Source organism: Pseudomyrmex gracilis, unplaced genomic scaffold (assembly GCF_002006095.1).
Source record: "Pseudomyrmex gracilis isolate BER0280 unplaced genomic scaffold, ASM200609v1 scaffold_53, whole genome shotgun sequence".
Taxonomy (NCBI): Eukaryota; Metazoa; Arthropoda; class Insecta; order Hymenoptera; family Formicidae; genus Pseudomyrmex; species Pseudomyrmex gracilis.
The window spans coordinates 364,444-389,581 of record NW_018020637.1 but is presented as its reverse complement, the minus strand read 5'-3'; the positions used below and the strand labels follow the sequence as shown (position 1 = coordinate 389,581).

At 45.6% G+C, this 25,138-nt stretch overlaps 1 protein-coding gene across 1 annotated transcript in view; it reads right to left on the bottom strand.

Annotated features, from left to right (window-relative positions):
* The window catches only part of LOC109853693 (probable JmjC domain-containing histone demethylation protein 2C), a 168,078-nt gene that overhangs the window by 84,911 nt on the left and 58,029 nt on the right, over window positions 1-25,138 (bottom strand). The window contains exon 7 of the mRNA XM_020426039.1: window positions 792-894. Within this exon, the coding sequence (XP_020281628.1) occupies window positions 792-894 (103 nt within the window). The remainder of the gene's footprint in view (window positions 1-791; window positions 895-25,138) is intronic.

The window sequence follows — 25,138 nt, the reverse complement described above, 5'->3', positions numbered from 1 at the left end:
ATCGGAACCCTTTCGTTCTCGTCGTCTGTTGCGCGCGAGATTGCGCCGCGCGATCGATCGGCGAAACGATCCCCTCGAACAAGAATGGCATGCAATACCGCGCGCCAGTTGGCGATCGAAAACGGTACGCCGCGGCGAGATAAGCGTTTACTTACTTATCCGATAACGATTAACGGCCGTGCGGTCGACGATTGCGCCGAACCCGAACACATTCGGGATCCGACCGATTGCTAGTACACTCGCCGACTTCTTGAAGAAAAAAAAAAAAAAACCCCGAATAAATTTTATCGATCGCGCGGCGCCAAGTTTCATTCCATCGATGAAGTCGGCGAAACTTACAACTCCGTTCAACGAGAGTCTGGTTTCCCTAAAGTTCGCTACCTTCGGAACACGATTAAAACTGTATTCATCAGCGCGCGCGAATACCCCTGCACCACCACTTCGCTTCATGGAGCGAAATTAGCGGGGCAGACATTCCGCGAACCGACTAATGAATTTCGGGCAACCGAGGCTTCTCTCCCGCGCGCGTTTCCGGGAGAGTTTCGCTCCATTTGCGCTCCTATTAAATCTCAATTTCAAATGGCACGCCACTCGAGATTATAGTCTTTAGTCCGTTCCGGGAAGTTCCCGCTCGCGCGGCGAGCGGGACTATCATCCGCAAGAACAAAAATCTCGGATAAATCGAGGAAGAGAGTATGAAAAAAAAAAGTGTCTTCTGATGAAAACTGATATTCTAATGGAGATTATTGTTTCGCGATACTCTCGGCGGTGACAGAAATGTTGTTGTTTACCTTTTTCGAGATGCTGCGATATCGGACTTTGTGCCCTCGGAGTTGTTGTCTGCAACTGCGCTGCGTTTCCCGGTCGTCTTCGGGGTCTCCTACCGGGTCGGGGCTACAACAAAAACCGGAACATTTTTGTTAATTGTGTTGTATTCAAAAAATTGTTTAATTAATAATTAAAAAAATATAACAAGGGAGAATATATCACGCGCATGAGAAACCATTAAGATACACGTGTACACAGATCTAAACTTGTACAATTTGGAATGTGACATACCCCATTGATTTGACATTTAATAGCTTGTATATCGCAAGAAATTAGATCTCTCGGACAGAAATAAAATTGTGATCTCGTTATGCAAACGAGTTTTAATCGATCGGTAGCCTCGTTTAGCAACGAAAGCGTGTCGCAGACACGGATCAGTCGTCGGATGTTGGGGCATCGCGTGCAACAAAAATGTTTTATGCGCTTTCTTTCCAAGTCGGTGGTTGTCGGTGGATTTGATTAAAATAAACGATCGTGCCGATTTATTGCAACACGACCGATCACGCAGAACTGTACGTTCACGCAAAACTGCGGCTTCTCTCAACTTATAGACTACCTATCCCGCAGCGCGATCGATTACCCGCGTCACGTTATTGTTATTTTAATACTCGTGCCAAATGTCTATTTACCCGACGTGTGTGTGTGTGTGTGTGTACATGTGCAACGTCCGAATTAAAAGTCGTCAGGTGCGCTCTTTTACGCAATAATGAGAAAAACATCGCGAATCGTTCTCGAATATCTCGAACAGCGTGAATGGAAACTGCCGTCTCTTTCCGAGTTGTTGGCAACGTCTATCTGTGATGTCGCGCGAGTTTCGTCACGACGAGACCAAACTGCAGCCAGCCGCGACTTTATGGGATCTGGGATGGCCCCGGGGTCTCTCTATCTTCTACCCGCATTATTGTCGCCCACCCGTTCGCCTTTCGCTACTCGTCCTTGCCTGCGCGCGCGCGCGCGCGCGCACTCGCGACTTACATACCCGCAGTCAGATAATCGTAACGTCAGTCCCGGCCCTTTGTTGACGCTCGTAAAAGCCACTGGGTGCACAAGAAACACTGCGCGCGGAAGGATCGAGAAGGATGAGAGAAAGCAGGTTTACCCGTTCTCTGTTTAACTGCCGCATTTATTACCCGCGGTGATAAACGGACGCGCCTCGAGATAAATGCGAGCGAACGTACACACGCGGTGTTCCGAAAGCAACGATTTAAGTTTTCCGACGAAACTGGCGCATCGACCGATCGAATTACCGAAAATTAACAGCCGACATAAAATCCGCATTAAAGCGTAGCGTGTTGTGTAACTTTGGAAGATTAATTAAGGAAGAACGTAATGAAGAGTACGTGACACACATAAGAGACAAAGAGGCAGAGGTACTAAATCGCAAGAATCCGACGCCGAGATGTTCCGAGCATTTTTCTCAAGATCCTTAGACTTCCGCAAAGAGTAAAAAGTTGGGGGTCCAGAAGTGTTTCGCTCTTAAATTACCGGAATTTTTTTACACACCTTCATTTTTCTTCAAAATAATTTGACGCGGTGTAATTTTTTCCACCGATGCAAGTGACTGATCTCTCGCCGATAAAAAAAATTCCCAGAGAATCACGACGAATTTATCAAACTGTGTGTGTGTGTTATGAAAAAATTTATTCGCGACGGTGTATTTCGCGATGTGTCTCTGAACCGAGATCCCTTCCCTTCCCTTTGTATTTTCACGACAGAAAAGGAAGCGGAGGAGGCTGCGAGAGACGCGTCGCGCGCGCGTCCAGGCGGAAGAATCCACCTCCTCTCCGTCGTATATAGTCGCGTGTGTGTTTTATTGCAAATTGAGGTTAAAGTCTCTGGCACGGGGCCAGGCATTTCACCTAGGCCGTTGCATTCCGGCGGACACACATAAACATTATATACTCGCTTATGTATGTGCATCTCGCATACGCGCGCTCGCTTGATCGCGCATTCGCGAGGAGAAAAGCTCTTATGTAAAAAAAAAAAAAAAAGCTCATATATGTGTACCGACATATATATGTGTGTGTCTGAGAATAGAAAAAGATATCTTCTACTTCAAAATACCAGAACACGTCACTTGTTTCTGAATATTGTCAAAGTGGACAAACCATAAATATCTATTTGTTCAAAACTTTATTATATTAATCGAAGTATTTTTAAACATTTTTCAAACATTTTTCCAATTCCGCTGACATTTCCGAGTAGAGTAAAACGGATGGTAAAAAATTGTTTAACGCAATCTCTTACAGTCAAAGGTTATGTAAAGCAAAAACTATTCTTGCGATTCATCGTAATCTTATTTGTGTAGATTTTTTTTTTTTTGCAACGCGCGTATATATATGTATGTATAGAGACAAGCGCGCGAAGTGTGTAATCATGTTGCGGACAGAAATTCGATATCACGAGAGCGCATCCGCAAAGCAAAAAATAATTCATCGTACTTGGTCGTCACGTCAGTCGACTTTATTTTTACCTGCATGTCTCGCGCGAGAAGATATAAATATTAAAAAAAAAAAAAAAAAAAAGAGACAACCCAGAAACGTTACAAGCGACGACAACGGATGATATTCCGTAATGCCATTAAGGTATCGTCGAGGTAATGGCGTCTTCGCCGCCGGCGGATATAGGCGGACGCATTACGTGCGGACAGCATCTTTTTCCGGCATATGCTAATCTAATTAATGGCTACACAAGAAACCTTGCGCGCTGTATGCAGGCGTGCACACACGCGTGTATTTGCGTGCGAATACGCGCGCGCACGCGACCAATGGCGTATTTACATCGCGAACGTGCAACATTTATTGCAAAAAATGTTTGTTGTAATTTATTATTGCAAAAAACTATTCTACATTGTTACTTGGTAACAATATAGAAAAATTGGTAAACCACAACAAAAAATAACGCGAGAAACTCGAAACATTGTTAAATTGTGTTGTTAAATTTCTCCGTTTTCGAACGCTTCCGAAAAGTATGTCACTGATGCGAGAAACAGGCGCGAATGTGCGCAAAAGCGTAGCGATAACGAGATCTCTCTTCGCGTAACTATGTAATAAGCAACGCGAGATACGGATAAAACCGGATTATCTCGGCGTTCGGAGCCGATAACAAGCCACTTGGGAAACAAATTGCGCGCGCACATTTCAGTTAAGAAAATCGTACACGAAAACCGAAGCGCGACAAAGTGATACGAACATAAGCACAAAAAGAGATAATAAGAGAAGATAATAATAATTGAGATCGCACGCGATTAGTTGGCTGACGTTACGAAGCGATCGAGTTATGTAATAGATAGAGATTAATTTATCGTACGTACGTGTATCGTTACATACACGAATAAGAGAGACACACATTTGCCAATAAAAAAACTTTTATATAATACAAGTCTCTAAATATAAGAGACGAATAAATCAAAACTATCACGAATAGTACACAATTTTTTTATCTCGAATCTTTTCTCATTTACTTTCAGCCAATAATTTTTTTTTTGTTTTTTTTTTTTTTTAATCGTTTCTATCAACTCTCCTGATGATTGCCAGGAAGTAGTTACTTCTCGTGTATCTGCTACAATTTTCTTTGGACGCGATGTTTTTGCTTTAATCCCAAGTCCCCAGCCTGTTCGCCCGTATGCTCCCGATACCGTTCTACCGGCTTATTAATCCTCCGTCCTTCGCTGCTCTTATTTTCCGTCGTTATAATAAGGTACGTACGCGGCGGCGCTTCACACGAATCGTCGGGGGACGCGTCGTTATCTTTTATGATTGATATTACGAAGCGCGCGCGCGCTGGCTGCTCAGGAAACGACGGACGTTACGCCAATGGCTCACGCACACGCACGCACGCACGCGTGCACGCGCATATTGTATACCGACGTAATCGCGCTTCGACAACGTGCGCGCGTGTAATGCATTACACGTATCGTGTTACACACCGTGTGCACACACGTATAGTCACACAGGGTGTCGCGAACGAATGTATTGGGACGTCGTCGCGATAAAACCCATCCGACCAGAAAGACCAGCCGGTTCTCTTGTTTACCGATCTTCGCCGCCTCCCATCGACGCTATCGCGATCAACCGGTTTCGGAAATACCGGTCGTTCTTCTTCCATCTACGAACCGATCCATCCGCGCGCGCGCGCGCGCGTGCAGGTGACCTCTTTAAGTCGATACACGTCTACTTTTTATCCGTGTGGTAACAGCAGACAACACACACGCGATCATATCGGAGTGATACTTTTTTTTTTTTTCATGTGATTTAACGCAATGGAAAAGGGACGCGGATTTAACAGTATTAACTTGAAAACAAGCTTTACGCGACATTTTTTTTCACGCGGGTTTCTCACGATGAAACGAAATCCGGTCTTTCAATTCTCTCTCTCTCTCTCTCTCTCTCTCTCTCTCTCTCTCTCTCTCTCTCTCTCTTTCTCTCTCATCCGTTCGCGCGCGTGAAACTTACGTCGTATTAAATTTCAAAGTATCCGTATAATAAAATTACGCCGCGCTGACTCACGCATCTCGCGTCTCCGGTTATATCGATAATGCCGAAAGAGCGTTTCGGTGCTAAAGGGATTAAACGAATCCTCTCTCTTTCTCTCTCTCTCGTATATCGAATGTCGCGAACGTTATTTTCCGCGTCTCGGAAAAAAAGACGTTCGAGAATGCGAACATATCGCAGAAGCTCGCCATTGCGCGCGATCGCGAGTGAATTCACGTAATTCCCGTCGCCGGCCGTCGTCGTTTCTACGCCGCCTGCGCTCTTGTTAAGCGACAAAAGCCGCTCGCGCGACAGATACGCCGCGGACGTGCCGCGCGTTTTATCTATGCGCGCGACTCGCATGCAAGTCAAGTACTCGGAGGAATATTGACAGACAACGGGCCCGGCTTGACTCCCTCTCTCTCAATCTTCCTTTCTATTCGCCTCGATTCGCCTTGTGTGTCCGCGCGCAATTCACGTTGACGTCGCACATTTTTCTTCTACAGAAAAACGCGACGAGCTCGTTACTAAAGCGCGAGAATTTATTATCGCTCGTACCACATATATAGCGGCGTGCCTCGTTAACGCGGAGTTTTAATCACCATTCGCCGGCTCGCGCGCGGATACAAAGATTATGGAGATGAAGGGAGATTATTAAAATTTCAAGCGCAATCAATTTTAAAAAGCTTGAAGAGGATAGGGCGTTCTCGGATGGCGCGATCTAACATCCCACGCCAGCCGGCTCGTCCTAGGATGAAGCTAATTTGCTACAAGTCGTCTTATTAATAATGAATTTCTTCGTGCAATTAAAGTTGAGTTTTCCCCGAAGTTTCGAGATAATTCGCATTTCGCTTTTTACAACTTTCAAAATTAAAAAAAAAAAATAAAATTTAAGTCGTAGATTCGTTTGTTTTGTTTTTTTTTCTTTTATAGAAAATGTTGACATTTGTAATTATTAAAGTTTATTTAAACGATAAATATTATCGATCGCGTTTGCAATCGAGCGTATAGAATTTGTATTGTACTGACAACGGAATATCTGAAAACCGATCGCTTCGTAAAGTTTCGTTGAAATTTAAATTTCCGAAGAAATGAAGAATTCAAGAACACTCTTTCGGTGAGTTCGATCTGCCCAGACGCGGGTTTGCCTCTTGACGTGATTTTCACGCTCGTGAATAATTTCCGACGCGCGACTCGCTGGAACTGCCGTTGCCCGAGGACGTGACACGAAGAGAAGACTGCGAGGGGGGACCAAAACGGCCAATTAAATATGAGCAGAGATCCGCTCTATTCGGGTTTGCGCCGGTGCTCACTCTACATTGAAATTCCCCCGTTCGAGAGATAATCGCGTGCGGTGACCCGAAATAAACGCGGATTTCTGAATCATTTAGAACGCCACCGTGCAGCCTGCAATATTAAATCGGCCGTGCCGCGTTGCGCACGGTAATACGGTCGTATACGAAGAGAGAAACGGGAGATAGAGAGTAGAGTAGATGTGTGTACGTGGCTATGCGTCCCGCGCGCAAAATGAGATTCGCGTTCCGAAATGCGCGGGAACCCCCATTCATAATTTCTGCGCGCGGACGAAAGCCGAGAGAGAGAGAGAGAGAGAGAGAGAGAGGACGTGGCGCGTCTCGTTAAAAGTGACATCACAGCATCCGCGTCAAGAAATTGAAGACTCGGAGCCTTAATTTTTCAAATGTCATCCGCTGTCAATGGAGACACATTTAATCGTCATAGTCGCGACGCGCGACTTCTCTCTCAATTTCAACTGTTTTACGTAATGATCTACTGGGAATAATAATAGTAATAAAAGTCGCAAAAAAAAACTCTTCCGCTACTTATTAATATTAACGAGATTTAATGCGCGATTGTTTTTTTTTTTTTTTTTTTGTCATCGCGCATATTCCGCGTATTAACGTTGCAACGAGATCTGTCTCTCGCGACGGATAAAAAATCCCTTTTCGTCAGTTCACATGAAGCATCCGTCGACTCTTGCATCGCGCAACATTTTTGCGCTCTCTCTCTCTCTCTCTCTCTCTCTCTCTCTCTCTCTCTCTCTCTCTCTTTCTCCCTCCCTCATCTCCGCACGTCGCAAAGTTCCGCCGGGAATAAATCCCAGCCCGGGCCCGGGTGTATGTGCACGCATTCATGCATAGTGCATGTGCGTTCCTCTCCCGTCCGTTCGCAAAGTCGCGCCGACAGACACGTCTCTATGTGGCGGCCGCGCGCACACACACGCACGTGCAAAATATCCATACACGCGCGCTCTCCCGTGTACACACACACACGCACGCATACAAGCTCGCATAAATCTACATGCACGTAGCGGAGGGAGGCGCATACCTGGGGTACATAAGCGTGTCTCTGCGACGTGTACATAACCGTGTTTCCACGTACATAAGCGCGTGTTTCTGTGTGTAAGCGCGGCGTGTGTACAACGCCGGCGGAGCGGCAGATATTCGCCGATCGATCGTACCGGGTTATCTGACTGCCAACGAGAATTCATTTTCCCTACCACTTCTCTCTTTCTCTCCCTTCCGGCCCTCCTCCCTCGCCCTTTCCCGCACCACCTCCGCGCGCGTTCTCTCGCTCCGTCGTTATCCGCTTTTCCTTTCCCTCCATCGTTCGTCGCGACTCCCTTTTTCCCTTCTCCCCTTCTCTTCTGCTCCGTCTCCCTTCCCCGCGAGCGTCATAATAGATCTTCACCCGCGTATACTTCTCTCTCTCTCTCTCTCTCTTTCTTTCTCTCTCGGCTATTCTCCTCTTCCTCCTCCTCTTTATTGTACACCCTTTGTTTCCTCTCGCTCTGCCTCCCCCCTTCCCGCTCCGTCGCCCGTGACAATTCTCTCGTGTGCTCGTTAATCATATTACGCGTGTATACACGCGCGCGCGCACCAAATAGAAAAGACGACGAGAGAGGAAAAAAGGCGAAAAACAATAATCGAAGAGAGCCAGGAGGCGGGAGGAAGTGGATGGGTATTCTTCTCTTTTTCGTTTTTCCGCATCGCGACAGCTATTGTTGCCCGTTATCGTCGGAACGGGTTTCCGAGGCTAAAGTAAATAGCGGCAACTTTGCGGCCGAACTATTCGCGGAATGTTCGCGCCGCTTCGGCGGAGCTATTTTCGAAATAATTTTCGACAACACTCTCTCGCGCTGCTTACACGCTTTTGTCTAAATGCCGGAATATCGCGTGCCACACCAAAGCTAGAGACCCAACCGATCGCTATTGAATAAATTGGATGATCAGATTTCGTACGTGTGTGATAAACTTCGCGCGCGGTGTTGGCGAAGTGGCTCTCATCCCGAGAGAAGTCACGAATTATAACAATATCGCTGAAGTTCACAAGCTCGACACTCTGACGCCTTTGTTTACTTGTTGTATTGCAAATGTCCGTAAAATGTTACCGTGCCGTAATTACGCGAGCGCGTGCAGAATCGTCCGTTTAATTGTTATTTTTTACTCTTTACGGACTCTATTTTTAAACCCCATCCTTTATGTGTTGCAACGCTGTCAATTATCGCCGTCACGTTTCAGTAATCGCGCGCGTTTATCGACGGCCTGCGGGAGAGGGGGGAAAAGGTTTCGCCGTTTATGTCTCACCGAGCGCGACGTACAGAGAAAAAAAAAATAAAATACAAACCCGCTATATTGTTGACAACGATGAAAATCTAGACAACGTAACTCTCTGCGCACGCGAGCGACTTCCGAGAAATCGCGAAATTACGTTTGAAAAGCACGATTTTCGATAACGGCGCGGGTGGAAGTATATAAAATAACAGCGGGAATCGCGATGGAGAGAAAGTGGCGCACCGCGTAACGGTATATCGAAGTATCGGCTGTCTCGATACTTTACGACACGATTGACATACTCTCTCGTGCTTTTTTTTTTTTTTGCCGAGCACTTTTCAACGCGCGATAATTCCAAACAAAAGTGAGTTTCTATCAAAAAAAAAAAAAAAAAAAAAACAAGCAGTGTTTGTTTTCAGTGTATACGTAACACGAACTGAAAAAATCTATAGTTAACACCTCCTCAATGATTGACACTTATTGATCTTTTCCGATTGTGTTGACATTTTTGTCTGTGATTACCTTCTCTTTACTTGACATAGGATTCATTTGGACGGTAGGACTTTTCTTTATGACCGAGTTCTTCAGAGTCGACATGGAAAAACAAATTAACGGGTCTTTAAAAAAAAGAAATCATTGAAGTGTCAATCAGCGGATGTTTTGACACTATGTGTCTGTGTGTATACAAAACGATAAAACTATAAATTATGCTTCAGAAATGAAGTGTCAGAAATGAAATCGTTTGTCTCGGAAAGAGAGAAGTTTGTACGTGTCGTACCGATTCGATGCCGTGCTAATAATTAATGGCAGTAAGTTCTCTTCCCGCGAGACGCGCGAGAGACTTAAACTTTATCGATTATACGACAATTCTGCAGCAAAGTGCCGGCTCTCTCTCTGAGATGTTTTCGCGTAATTAGTTTGGCGAGCGTCCGATCGCGATTCGCAAATGCCGGAGTGCACTCGGACGGAATCGATATTGCTCGGTGGAGTGGCTTAACCGCGGCGATATCCGTCCCTTCTTGGAAATCGAATTATTGATTGGGTTTTATCGCGCAAACAGTCCGGTCTATATAGCGCAAATAAATGAATGATCCCCACTGTTTGTTATCTAAATTTTGTACTAGGGCGGGATACACAGTTCGAATCTTGTTTGCTTTGATACAAGCCGAAGGATTGCGCGTTACAGAATTTAAATATTGAAGCTTATAAATTCACGCACACGGCAAACAAATCTCCAATATTTGGCACACAAATGAGAAAATAATATCGACTAACATTTTCCTCGAGATAAAATCTCGTCACTTGCGCAATAATTCACGGATCAACGTGTGTTACGCATTCAGAACGATGGAATTCGAAACTCTCGGAAACTCCACTTTTGCCATGACATTTTTCAGTCCGAAGTTAGAGCGGTGACAAAAGACTTTTCGCTTTACTCCTGAGTGTTGTTGTCAGAGAGTGACGTTTTAGTCGCTCCGAAGTTTCAAAGTGTCCGAGAGTAACATTTCACTACTTTCCAGACGTGTGTATATACTTGTACATATGTATTGTATATATGTGTATATACGTATCGCGTGCGAGATATAGAAAAATTTCCCTTGGCGCGCATCTCGAAAGAAAAAGATCGCACGTCATCGTGGAGAGGACACACTTACGTCGTCCGAGGTCGAGGACGTGGGACTAGTAGTTCGGGCCGGTCGGTCACTGTGAGCGTTTATCCATGAGACGGGGCGTGGGGCAGTCCCGTGACTTGTGTGACTTTCACTGACTTGACACAGCACACAACCGCACGCCGGACGTCGGCGAGATCATTTAACAATCGCGCACAAGGCAGGCGCGGCACAAAAAACTTTTAAATCTGTTGTATATTCGTGTGTGTCCTTGCGTACAGGATATCTCCCCTTCACGGTCGGACGCTGTGGATCGACGATCTGGGCTGGGCGCTTCTCTCAACTGGAAAAATCGTCATCGATATACGCGCGCGGTCGCGAGGAGAGACGCGCGCGGATTGACTGCCGGAAGATTCGTGGCATCGGAGAGAGTCGGATCGGAGGGTGACGACGCTCGTGATAATGGAATCGGAGATAAAAGCAATCGGAGCGCCGAGGGGATGAATTAGTCGAGAGAAAATTGATTTAATCCCGGCAAGCAAGCAAGCAAGCAAGCAAGCCGCTAAAGAGCACGACAGCGCGAAGGATGAGGTAAAAAAAAAAGATTCCCGAGAGATGGAAAGGTTGAATCCTGGGAATCGTGTGACCTCGTTCAGCAAAATTTCCATTAAAATTCAGCCAAATTCTGTACACATGAACTTTGATTATTGCTTCGAAAAAAAAGCAGCGAAAATCCTTCTTCCCCCGAAATTTATTCACGAAGTTTGCGAATCGGTTTATGGAAGACGATGATTTACAAGCAGAAGCTCGCGAAGCACGCTTGTTGTGTGAGAGTGTGGTCGCGTGAGTGAGCGTAATAACGAAGATAAAGAAAGATGCGAAGGGAGGGAGGGAGAATTGTACGTGTCAACGGAGAAACGAATTGACGTCGGTGACGCGAAGCAGCAGCAGATCAACTAGAAAGAAAACGTCTTCTCCACAATATATCATTGATAAGAAGCTACATCACTCGGAGCTATAAATATCCTGCTGTTATCAGCTTTCACTTGTGTGTAAATTGCGATAGCAACGTAACGCGGCTATTGATTGACAAAAGAACTCGCACTCCGATAATTTTCAAAGATGAGAAGAAGAAGAAGAAGAAGAAGAAGAGCACCGAGAGTCAATCAAGAGTCCCTTCCCGATCGGTTCCGGACAATCTCCTCTTTCGGAACGCGGAGAAACTTTCCACCATGCTCGCAGCAATGAGCATCTCTATCTCGAGACCGTTCGTGACTCCGCAGTCCTCAGGCGTAGTCCCCGCCCATGTCCTCGGGGAATAAACGAAGCCGGAGCAGTTTCCCTTCTTCAGCTGTCACCGATCAACATCACAACGACGCATTATCGACCGGATATTTGATACCACGAATCCTCCTGCGCCTTGATTTCTTGCGGCCCGTCCGCCCAGCCAGCCAGCCAGCCAGGCAGAAGCCGCTATCTTCACCGGCGACGTTCTCTCACATAATCACCTTTCTCCCTCTTTCGCTCTTTCTCCTTCTTCCCCCTCTTTATCTTGGTTGCGCTTTCCGATACCGCTTTCCGATCGCACTGTTACGTCTCGCGCTAATCTCCGGGGAAGAACCGCAGGACAAAAAGCAGGTCCCGGCGCGATGTTACAGCCCCCGTGCAGGCGTCGCGCGCGGGCCGGTCAAGACCACAACAATAGGAGAACCACCTCGGCGAGAACGACAAGAAGGGAGGGAAGGAAAGAGGGGCGGACGGGTGCGCGCGTGTGCGGGGGGAGATGCGGGGTGGGGGGAAAACGTCGGCCAGGCACCTTCACCCTCGAGACGACGGACGATAGGTCGACCAGGCGTTAGGACAAAAGCGCGTTGCTGAGGATCAGACGCGAACTGCGATACACCCCGGCCGCAGTGCTGCCGTCTACTGGCGCGAGCTACGCGAGATCGCCTGTTTCCCCCCATCACACCCACCCGCCCTATGAGGTCCCCCTCTTCTTCGCCTCACCACGACGGCAGCTTCCACCACCCGGTAACCAGCTCGTCAACTACACGCTCGCCGCCGCCAGACTTCCTCCCTTCTCTTTGACCCGCGCGCGAGTAGCGGTGGAGAGGACTGATCTCGCCCGTTTCTCTCCTTCCCCTCCGTTGACAGTTCGCGTCTACCTCCTGGACTACCCCTATACGTTCGCTTTTCCCTTGTCTCGTTCATCCGGCGTCCCTGATGCACGGTCGTCATCCCACGAGCAGCAGCCGCCTTCGAAAGCCAGGAGTGTCACGCGAGTATACGATAATATTGCAAACTCGCCGGCGCACACGATGATGCATATGCGATAAACTGTCGACTACCACCCGCTCACTTCCCTCTCCTCTTCCGCTTCCTCCGTCGCGCTTCTAGATAGGGTTAGGCTCTTGCTAGTTCTCCATCTCTACATTGGATTCGTGTGTACTTTTTTTTTGCGAGCATGTGCGCGACGACTTTCGATTTCGTTCCAACTCGGAAACTAAACATCAATTTGCAACATTTTCCTTCTTATCCTACTTATTTCCTCTACTCTCTTCTGCTTCTTTGACATATTAAATTTTTAACAGCTCGAATAATCGATGTGGTTTCAACATGAGTTGCGTGAATGTTTGAATAAAATTAGACCGTGTAACTGTGTTACGATATAATACGGACAAATGGCGGAGAACGAGAATAACACGCGAACGAGAACCGCAAAAATTCAACTCAACCAAACGCTCGAGAGAGTTGCGCCAGGGAGTTGCAAAGGGAAGAGAGAGAGAGAGAGGGGCGAGAGGGATGCGAAAGGGAGGCCCTTTCACGAGAACGAGAAGTTGCATTCGAGCGATCGCGGAATCGTAATTAATTGGATTACGCGGTCGTGCCGTGGAATTCGTCGCACGTCGCTCTGGAGGACGTTCTCACCGCTGTCGCTACCCGCTCCAAGAGACTATTACGCGCTTGCACGAGAGAGCGCTCATTTTTATTGAAAATTTCAATTACACAAATTGGAGATACACGAGAGTACAACGCTCCTTTTAACGGGGAAAAAAAATGTGCGTCTCCGCAAAGTGCGCCAGTTAGATGAATCGGCGATCAAACATCGAAAGAAAATCTCACAGACGCGTTCGAAACATTTGTGTAAACGGATTTTCGTAATTTTCCACGAATTTTTGTCCTCTGCCGCGCGCGTTAATATTTAAATTCTTACGGACTGATGCATAAAAAATATAACAAAGAATAATTCCCCGTTGCAAATATCACACATTCAGCAACGAACGCGTAACTTATTATTATTAATACTTGATTAAAGTATCTGCAAAACTGGTACGTGAAATTTAAAAATGCGAAATATGCCGGAATTAATCATTCAATAAAAATAATCTTGGAAATTGTATTTCCAGCGAATATATGTGTATATGGAAAGTTTCACGGATTTGCTTCATATTGTTCTTGCGAGTATTTAAAGCGAGAACGTATTAAATAAAAAAAAAAAAAAAACAAAATCCAATAAGAAAAATTAAAATTAAAAATTCTCGACCAAATTAATTTTTTTGCGTACATTATTAATCTCCACGCATATCTTCTTTCAAATTTTCCGCTAAAGTTCCGATCCGTTCATCTTTATGCTATCTGAAAAAAAACCGTAATCTCTTAAAATAAAGATCATTGAAATAAAATGAACCAAAAAAGATAACTTGTATCCCAGGGGAGGTACTGGTATTATTATCCTTTCCTAAACTCCGATTGTAGGTCAGGATCGGTTCCCGCGATATAGCGCGTCGTTCGCATTATATTGAGGCAATAAGAACTTACTCTCCGAGAGAGCTCCCTCTGGGCGCACGGCAAAGCGGAGCGAATATCGATTTTCAACCAGCGTGGCATTCGGCCATTCGAGCTCGTCGAGCGAAAAACTTTGCGATTTTACGGCGCGTTTCTTAATGCGATGCGCCGTGGCGCGTTCCCGATTCCTGCACACAGTGCTTTCGATTTATTCGACCGTGAGACGCGACCAACGAATTTCAGAAAACGCGCCATCAATAGCCGAATCGGCGTTACCTGCATTCAGAGTGATTGCCGGATTATCGGCTTCCGATCACGCTTCTTTTTTACATACACCGAGAGTATAACACGATCTCGCGAAAAACATCAACGTCCGAGCGATATACGACGTTGTAAAATTCTGCTCTTACGTTTCCCTTCTCCCTCGCCTCTCCACTCTTCTCCGCGAGTCTGCACTTTTGTTAAACGTCACGAGATCTGTCCGAATAATTTGGTAAAAATTTAGACCGCTCTTTTTTTTTTTGCGCGCGCGCGTATGTGTGTGCGTGCGTGTTCTCGTATAACAATAAAATTTTAATATACCAAAAAATTACGTCCAAAAACACACAATACGTGAGAGTTTGTTAAATTCGCTCATTATCTGTCTCTCTTTCTCACGTGCAATTTGTTCGCGAAAATTTGCAGTCAGATAAAAAGCAGCGAGTAATTTAGTAAAAACAAAAAATTAGACAATTTCGTATTTAACTAGCAATTAAAAGAAAAATTACTACGCGATCGTAACGTCAAACAGAAAAAAAAAAGATAGCGCCTTTATCTTTAATGTCAAAGTCTCCGAGACAGATATCTTTACGTCGTCTGGAAATAAAGGGCCACTTTGCCGCTGGCACCGGGCAATCTGCACGACGTACATACATTCACTAATTTCTGCGCCCCACGTACGTGAGCAGAAGCCAGGATTCTAGGCGGAAGCCCATTGTGAATCGGCGAACCGTGAACGAAATGGCTACCTTTACGCTTAGCCGAGTATGGCTACGCGGAATTTATCGGCAATCAATATTGAACGAGGACAAGGGAGAAAAGAGCGCGAAGAAAAACGAAAAAAGATAGAGGAAAAAAAACGTTGTGTGAGGGAAGGATCTCTATGAACTCGCGTGTCTCTCGTTGTTTCCTTCCTGTGTGTGTGTGTGTGTGTGCGCTCGCCGAGATTCTGAAATATTTTCCCAGAATCTCTCTTCCAACGTGAGAGCTCTGGGGGATGTCTCGGGCGATAATTCGCCGACGTGTTGCCGCGATATGCGAACGCGAAAAATGAACTCGCGAAAAAATTAGCTTGCAAAAAATCTATACCTTATATAATATGTTGGGAATGTTACACTTATGAAAATTTATCACATAGTACCAATAATAAATCTAATAATAAATATATCTATTAATTAAATTGTCTTAAGAACAATTATGAAAACACATTGTTTAAGCTACACACAAATTGCGGTATAGCGCACAGTTCTCTCAGTTTATATTCAGCTTTTAACTTTAGATACACGTTAAAATTGACGAAATTCTTGGCATATTTTTCTGGCGCGCAACTTATACTCATTCTATCTCAAAATCTCAGAAATAGAAAGATAATACTTAAAAATAATAAACTTTATTTATCTTTCGTTACATTCCGTTCCTCTACTAGTGGATTTGAATTTGCAAAAATCACATTATTTTTTAACGCGACTTAATTACGGTATTACATCGTACAAATAACGTAGAAACCATCATTATCATTCAGTTTTTTTCTCAACGGCACATCTCGTTTCTTTTTTCTCTATCTCTCATAGCTCATTTATGGAAAAACTTCCCTTCTTCGCGATGTCCCTTATACACGTCGCGTTCGCTTCGCACAAAAGCGTCCGAGACCGCTATTATGCTCCTCCCGACGATTTCCCACAGAAATCGACGTAACCGTCATACCGCTCGAACCATCGACGTTCCGTCTGTCGACGTGACCTCTCTCTCTCTCTCTCTTGAAACGCCACGACTCTACTACTCCCTAAACTCTCTCTCGACAGGAAGGCGGGAAGCCGGCACAAAGTCGCAACAGCACACAGAGCCGCGGCTTTATTTATGCGGCTTACAAAGTATCGATCTACCAGCGGGAACGCGGAGCGCCGTCCGTTTCGCGGCAGTAGTTCGGCCAGCCGGGAACTTTGTTGTTCGGCAACTGAAAGTTTCGCGGGGAAACTCCCGCACAAACAGGTGGAACGGGCGACGAAGGCCTTCTGGCGCCAACCGCCGCGCAACTCTGTGTGTGCATTTGTGTGTGCGTGTGTATATGTCTATATATATATATATTGTTATCTGTACCTCTTGCGTGTATGTAAGGGTGTGCGCGCGTCAGCTTCCCCAGGAGTCTTTCCCCCCTCGAATGGGAGTAGACGTGCGCGCGGATACATCGTGCACACAGATGCAACAATGAGAGCATACGAAAGGTTCGTGATATGCGCCAACCAGCTGTTTGTGTGTGTGTGTGTGTACGCGCGCGCCACACTCCTGTTCTCGCGTCAACAATATCGCCCGAGTGAAGCGACACAAACAGCCCTTCGCAAGATTCAAGGAGAATGCGCCACCAGGGTCAACCCCTTCCTCCACGTGGGGAGCAGCCGAGAAATAAATGATTCTGTCCCCGCGTTCCACGAGGGGAAAATTCGATCGTACGAAATTCCGTGTCGCGGAAGTGAGTCAATATATCGCAGCGATCGAAGCGCGTCTAGAAACGATATCTGATCGCGAGATCACTTGGGCGTCAAAGTGAGGAGACATAAAAACGCACACTCTTATTTACATCGAGAATCTCTACACTCAGAAAGTCAGATTTTTCTGATTAAAAAAAAAAAGGCAGCAAAAAAATTCATAGCGCGATATCGTAAACTGTTTAGTCTACTTCGGAGCGTTAAACTTTAACCGGTCTCTTAACTCCGCGATCGAACTTTACGAGCGGAGCAATCCGATGTATCAGCTGTGGACGTTATATCGACGAGGATAGCAATTATTTCTGCGCCGAGGTGTCGATGGTAACGCGCCCCCGATATTAACGAGGTTTCTCTCTCGCGGGGAGTTCTCCGCGCAATTAAACTTGCGCGAAAGTTTTTATCGAAGTTGGATTACCTTATATTACACGGGGCGGCGCGCGTCTAGCGGAAGGAAGTTGCAGTGGGGAGGCACGGGTTTGTAGGACACGGCGCGAAACCCACTTTCTGTGCGCGTGACGATTATGCGAGGCGATAATTAATGTTCGCGTGAGTGACAGGTTGCTCGTCCGATCGACGATAACGTATCAACGCGACCAGACGCATCCCGATCGATGCTATCCGACGAATTCATCTACTCGCCGTCGCGCTAGGGTTTTATACCGCTTTATACCAGACGGGGTTAACGCTCGACCGTTTTATAAGCGATTTAACCCTAAACTCTTGACGACATATATATTGCACATATGGGATTATCACATCAGAGGCTTTCAAAGTTGTTTCGTCATTGCGAAGATTGCGCGTTAGTTTTTGTCATTACACAACGTTGATTAGTTTAACGAGAAAAATACGCGAGAAGAATTTTATTTCATAATTTTGTCGCGCACAGGAAGAGATTTTTGGGAGAGAGAAAACGTTTCTTTCAAATTGTTTTACCGCAATATGTATAATATTTTATACCGTTGAATTATTATTTTTGTAAATTAACGTTTAGAAAAGCAAGTAATTAAGTTTAGAGACACGTTGGGCTATAAGAGTTTAATATGCGCGATATCCAACGTGCTCAGAACGCTAAAGACACGTGCCCAACCGCTTTCCCTCCCATCTCCTGACTCCGGGCTCGACGTCGAATGCACAATTCTGTTGTCTATATCATCGTCGCGACGTAAACAGAACGACGAAAGAAGAAGAATGGGGAGCGGGGGTTATCCGGAGAATTCGCTTCGCGCGAGACAAACTGGGGTAAGAACAGGCGAGGCACTTGGGAGAACTGCGTGCGCGGCCCTGGACTCCTTTAACTCTATTTTCACAATAAAAGGAGAAAAAGTGGAAGGACAAGGGAATGGTTTGCAACACGGAGCAGTTGGATACATACTTGGTGGAATTTCCGCAGCTTTCGGCACGAAATTAACCAATTTGCAGGGCGATGTTTTGTGTCAGCCCGGCGGGCCAGGGATAGGTAGTGGTAGGTAGAGGTAGAGATAGGGTAGGGTAGAGGTGTGTTTCGCGCGCCAACCATCCAACATTGCTCACTCCCAGTTCGCCGCCCGCAGCCCTTCGTGCCGCCACCAACCCCGACGGCGCCGGTGGATGGTCCCCACCCGCGTGACCTGCCCGAGAATCAATACAGCTACCGACCGCCGCCCCAACACCATCCAGTCAGCCAAGCCAGCCAGCCAGCCATCCAGCCAGCCAGCCAGCCAGCCAGCTACCCCTGCCCCACCTACTTTCCACGCTACGCACCCCCTTACACCATTCTCGAGTGCCGATTCCTATTCTGGGTTCACAGCACCGAGCCACGCCGTACCCTTTCCCTGCTCATCCGCCACCTACCCATCTCTCTGATACTCCTTTCGTGTGTTTCTCTTCCCATCACTCTCACCCTCACGATCGCCGGCTCACTGTCGCGCTCGGCCTTCTCGTGCCATTACCCTTCCTGTTTCTCCTTTCTAGTCTCTTCGTCCTTCTCCTCGTCAGCGCGTGTCCTTCGAGTTCGTTATCCTTTTCTCCCTTCTCTCTCTTTTTCTCTCTCTCTCTCTCTCTCTCTCTCTTACCCTCAACACGCCACAAGCTGTTTCCCTTGGACTGGTGTGTAGACTCGGCCAACCACCCCTATTGGCGAAACGATCCTCTAAAGCGGACTGGGGCCAGGAAGGCATAAAAAGAGGATGAGACGGCGGGAAACGAGAGAGCGGCGAATGAATCAAAAAGGGGAGAAAGAGAGAAAGAAAGAAAGAGAAGACGCGCGGAATGAAAGGGAGTGAGAGAAAGCTCACGAGTCGATCGTACCAGGTGAACTTGAGAGAATCCGAGGGAGACTGGCGACCAGCCAACTGCTCCGAATCAGAGAGAGGGGTGTTTGCCCGATATTTACTGGCCCGAGTAAATCGAATCTCCCTCTGCAAGTAGTATCGGGACAGTGGTGTAGTTATCGCGATCCCCTGCCGAGCTTTAGGAAACTCGAAACTATAAGTGACCCGTGATCACGTTGTCATTCCTTTATCTCTATTTATTATCATAAACCTCTCTATCGCTGTTCGATTCCCGATACATTTGAGAAATCTAACTCTTGTACGAAGGATCGCGTAACAATCGTGTTTGAAACTTCTCTCTGTGCCTTCGTTTTTTTTATCGACTGATAAAATAAATATACAAGTGTGTGTGTGTGTGTGTGTGCCTATAACGCTCAGAAAAATTATTCTAATAATAGTAGAGGTAATATATGTTCTCCCTTACCTTCTTAAAGAGTTGCTCAACTAAAAGAGCGAAGAAAACGAATTATAAATATATCGCGAGACACGTGAGATCTACATCTGAAAATAGTTGCAAAGGTTGGATTTAACCGGGATTTCTGAGTGGTGCGAAACTTTCGCTCGCTCGCGGGACTTGTTCCGAGGATTTAACCGCTTTTGCGAGGTAGTCCAAGAGCACGGCGACGAGTATCGTTTATACGAAAGTTGCGAGAACGCGCGCGCGCGCGCACACACACACGCGACAGGGACACTGTTGCGCACTTTGCGCGGCACCAGAGACGGCTTCGTAATTGAAGTCTCGAATCTGGGTATTCATCCACCACCGCCGCGGAAGACGTTTGCGAATTTAATGAGAAATGAAGGAAATGACGGTCGAAGAGAAATTACGGAAAGACTCTTTCTTCTTTTTGGCGCGTTGTCGCGGCGCGCGACTTTATTCCCGCTGCAAAAGTAATCGAGGTCACGGCACAACTAGCGCCCAGAAAAGGAAAGAATAAAAGTGACCCAGTATGTGAACGAATAGTTGTTATTCGCGAAAATTCGTGGAAATTTCACGATTTATGCACAAATTTCGTTGCATTTAAATCGTACCCGTTCTTGAATCACAAATTACGTTTTCAAAAATTACTATTTCATATATATATATGTTATGTTAAAAAAATTAATATTTAATTAATTAATTTTATCAAGTTATGTTTTTTAAACAATTTTATACAACCACTGTTATTATATAATTTCATTTCAATCGTTCTACAATATATATTTAATTGTAAATATTAAATAAACTCTTGATTAAAAAAAACGCTATTATCGCGCGCGCAAAAATTAATTTCGCGAAATTTTGCGAAGTTGTTATTATATATAAAATATTTAATTATATATTTTTTTACTTGATTTACATCATTATCGCTGTTAAAAAACATCAGTCGCGCGTTACAAACTTCTCGCTTCACCAAGATTTCAAGGAAACGCGAATGTTGATAAATCCCCAAAAGCGCACGGAGCCGAGAAGCAAAGACGCGATGATTGATATTTCAAAGGCGAGTGTTTTTCTTCTTCGTCGGCGCGTAAACTCTTTTCTAACGATCGTCTTCGCGGAAACTCTGTTTCCTCTTTCTCTCTCTCTCTCGCGAGCGAGCGAGTCGCATTACGTGGCAGTAGTCACGAGGTTTAATCCCTTTCCGCGAGTTTTCGAACTTGTATAAGCCAACCTCGAACTTTCCGACGTCGTCGCGTCGCTCGCGAACCGAAGTATACCTGATATGACTCGCGAATTCTACCAGAAGTTTGTATGCAGCTTACGGGAGAGATGCTCCTGTATGTATTACGGAAATAGACGAACACTACGGGAAGTTTATAGAGACTCGCGTTTCCTACATAGATTTTAACTTACGAGCTGTTCCGCGAACATTACGCCTCACATCAGAAATCATCTTTCTCTCGCCCAATTGCGCAAACGAACATTAATTTGATACAGAAGTTTTTCATAAACAAATATTATGTGCAAACATTCATAAAGAAATATTAATGTGTTACGATATCCGCGAATTATTGTGCACGTAAATCACACACATAGGTGATATTAAAAACCATCACCTAAAGTTTCGATGATTTATCCGCACAGCCTCAATATCATCAATCTCTCTTCGATAATTGAGCGCGATGTCAGTTGAGCACGCTGTTATTAAAATCTCATTTTCGAGTTACGAGTGCGCAAACCTTGATCGTGTGAATTTTACGTTATTAGAGAGAGGAAGAGAGAAAGAGCGCGCGAAAACGCGTTTCTTAATGTTCGGCTAATGCGCGACCTTTAACGCTTCACTGCCGACTGGAAAGCTGTAAAAATGCGATTTAACGCGGCAAATTGCTCGCCGTAAGCAGCGCAGCGCGAGAAAGATCTAATCGCGGGAATTGCGACGGTAACTTTTCTGCGCGAACAAGCAGAATAAGTCGCGAAAACTCGCGGGTACCGCGCGCGCGCGCGCGCGCGGACCCGGCGATCTGCCAGGCGATGGCGGAAAATTAGAAACGGTAATCAGAAGTTGCCGAGTTGCCGAGTCCTGCCGCCACGGCCGCTTTAAAAGGACTAGTACACCCGCCCCACGCTTTGACAACTACGAACTTTCTATCGTTAACGTGCAATTCTCTTTCCCTAAGTTTCGACGCTCCCGGATTCTCGCGGAGTTTGCGGAACCGCGCCTCGTGCTGCGCGCGCGCGCGAGGGAACGAGTTGTTCCTACTTTTCAGATTTTCTTCGAGGAAAACTTTGTGGAAACTTTCCGAATTCCCGCTTCCTTCGATCTTACAATGCCATTAATGCAAAAAGAGGGGGGGAGAAGCAGAGACTTTTCGTAGCTCTTCTCCCTTTCCCGTTTCTTCTCTTCGTTCGTTCCCGAAGGGCGTTCATAAATCATTTTCTTTCGTCGCAGCGGAATCCATCTCCGCCCGGCGATTATCCTCCTTGCGAGACGGGAGCAAGGTGGAAACCAGCCAAGGAATTACTTTCTTCCGTGACCTTTGCAACGCGGCGGAATGCACCGAGCCGTCGATAAATTGCCCTAAGTCCTGAGACGAATGAGCATGTCCGACGCGAAACTAAATCGAGTCCATTTAAACGAGAAGCGTATAGAGCCGCTCTCGAAGCGTCCTTTATAAATTTTATGATGAATCCGATTTCCCTTTAACGAGACTTGGATGAATGCCTATTATATTTTATTACCGCCACCTCTCCTTCATTTTTCGTCGCTAAATACGAAGACAATTGAGGTTTTTGTGAACTTTTCGTAAAAGAAATATATATATATATATGTATATGAAATTACAAAAGCTAACAGTCCGCCTGAAAAATAATAGGTGCGCTTAATAATAAATGTGCTAAATTTATTTCATTGTGATATGTATGCAGAGTGTCTGAAAAATTTTGACAGCCGAAGTAATTAATCTGAACAGAAGAGTTATTTATCATTCCGCAAACTTACTGCAATATTAATTAATTAATTAATGTGAGCGCAAATGAGCGCGTGAGAAGTGAGCGCTCCGGACTTTGTGGGTATGTATGATTTTCAGTTGTGACAATCAGCTGATCGCAAAAAGCTGTGTGTCACCGTCTGCTCCGTTTCTCTAGTTGCCAGGAAACTGCGCGAGATACAATAGTTTTCTTTAACTAAGTGAAAATTATACACGCGCACAGAATCCGCGCGCTATCGTTTCTTACACGCTCATTAATTAATTAAATAATTCAAGTAAATATATTGCGCAAAATTCGCAAATTGGTAAATGACTTTTCTGACAGATCGATCCAATCTATTCTCATACTTGGACCGTGTCAAAATTGTTCAGACACTCTGTATGTGTAACAAAACAAAGAATCTGATAATGAAATCGTTATCGCGTGCGCGCGAAGATTAGCGCGACGTATCACAGCGAGAGACACCGGAGACTCGCATTATTCAATTTGACGGACGTCTGTGTGTATTTAGGTAAGGATCTCTCGCTCTCTCTCTCCGCGCTGTACTACGGGAGATACAACGTATGGCGGGACGAAATGAATCGACGCTACAAATGTGACATTCAAGTGGCGTAGGTTACTTTTGCACGAGATTGTAACGGTATTATTTCGGGATCGAGAGTGTCTCACGTCGAATCGGAAAAAGATAAACGTGGCGGCGCTGCTTAATTATTATTTTCCGAGAGGTTGCGGTTAATAACGATTCCGTGTCAGCGTGGTTCCGAACAGAATACGTAATTACAATCGATCGTTATTCTCGTCGCGTTTGCGTCGCAGGCAAGCGGTAGGTAGATGGCAAATTCAGATGTCGCGGAAGGCGATAAATCGCACGGCGATTCGCGCGCCGACACAAATTTGACAACGCAAATCCGCGAAATGGAACGCCGAGTCGACGGGATCTGATCTACATTATACAAAAAAGACAAAATTACTCAATTTCTTTATTAATTAGCTAGTTTGCAGCGAGAGAGTTGTTGGTTTTTTTTTGTAGGTTTATTTACGGAGAATGATAATAGACTTCGCACGGAATATAACTTGCGCGATATATCGCACTCGAGAAGAATTTTGACGGCATTTTATTTTCTGATATCGATGTCCGCGATCTAATAATATCCACGTGCTGTCGTCCGTAATTTGTCGATCGCGTAATTATCCTGAATTCGTAGGAGATGCGCACGTCTCACTCTCGCGAGGAGAAATTCACGGTGCGAGCGTGCGAGCGCGCGACAACTATGTCCTCGATTGCCGCCTCGACGGAAAATCGAGAAGGGAAGAGAAGGTGGAAAGGGAGAAAGAGAGAGAGAGAGAGAGAGAGAGAAATAGGGAGGTGGGGTATTCGCGCGTACACGACGAACGGAAGTCGGCCGCTAAGGTAGCAACGGACTCTATTCCGGGCTTTCCGATTCCTGAAAGCCCGAGGGTGCCGCAAGCTCCGACTCTATTGATTTGCCGTGTTAAAGGGAAACGCTCGATACGCGCGCGCGTTACCTCCCGTCGATTTATATACATCGGAAAATCCCTCAATGTTTTCCCCGATAATTTTTCTCTGGTGAAATATTTCTCATCTATTTTGTCGGACAAAAACACGTTATTTAAAGCCGGCCGAATTGTCAATTGTCAATCGAAACATTTCACGAAGAAATTTTCGAGAGAACAAGCGTTTTTCCGTACGTTTCGTGATCGCGCGATCACTTTTGCACAAACTCAATATTGCAAATTACCGTAACTCGAGTACTCCATTTTAAAGCGCCCGGAGAGAAGAGAGAAATATTTTGTCCTTCGAGCAAATTTACAAAACGGTGCAAATTTTAGACCGCGCATGTGACTGTTAACCTCCTTCGGTTATATTTTATGAAAATATCAGCGCGATTGTTATCTTTGCGCCGGGTGTGTACAATAACATCATCGGCGCGATGTCACTGGGTTTCGTTAAAGATATCTGTACAATCGATAATCGATGTCCCATTTTCCGTTCATCCGCTTATCTGCAAGCTCGAGTAACACAATAACCGTTTGATAAAACCTTCAAGACGACGACATTACACATCGATAGAATACCTCACTCTCGCAAATATAATATACTTTATCTCAATAAAAACGTCGCGAATTTATTGTCAGCAAACCAACGCGAGTTAAAAAAATTTCACAAAAAAAAAAAAAAAATTACTCGCACAACAAAATGTATCACACGTACAATGGTCGTATCTTCGCCATTCGTGTCGTAACGAATACTTCTCGCCGCAACAAACCCGGAGCCCCGATATAACGAGAGAGTAACACGTGATCGATGTCTCGGAATACGTCGTCAACGTGTACACGACGAAGCGCGCAACGTGTTGCAAAAGCGGAGGAGCGATTATACCGGCAGCGAT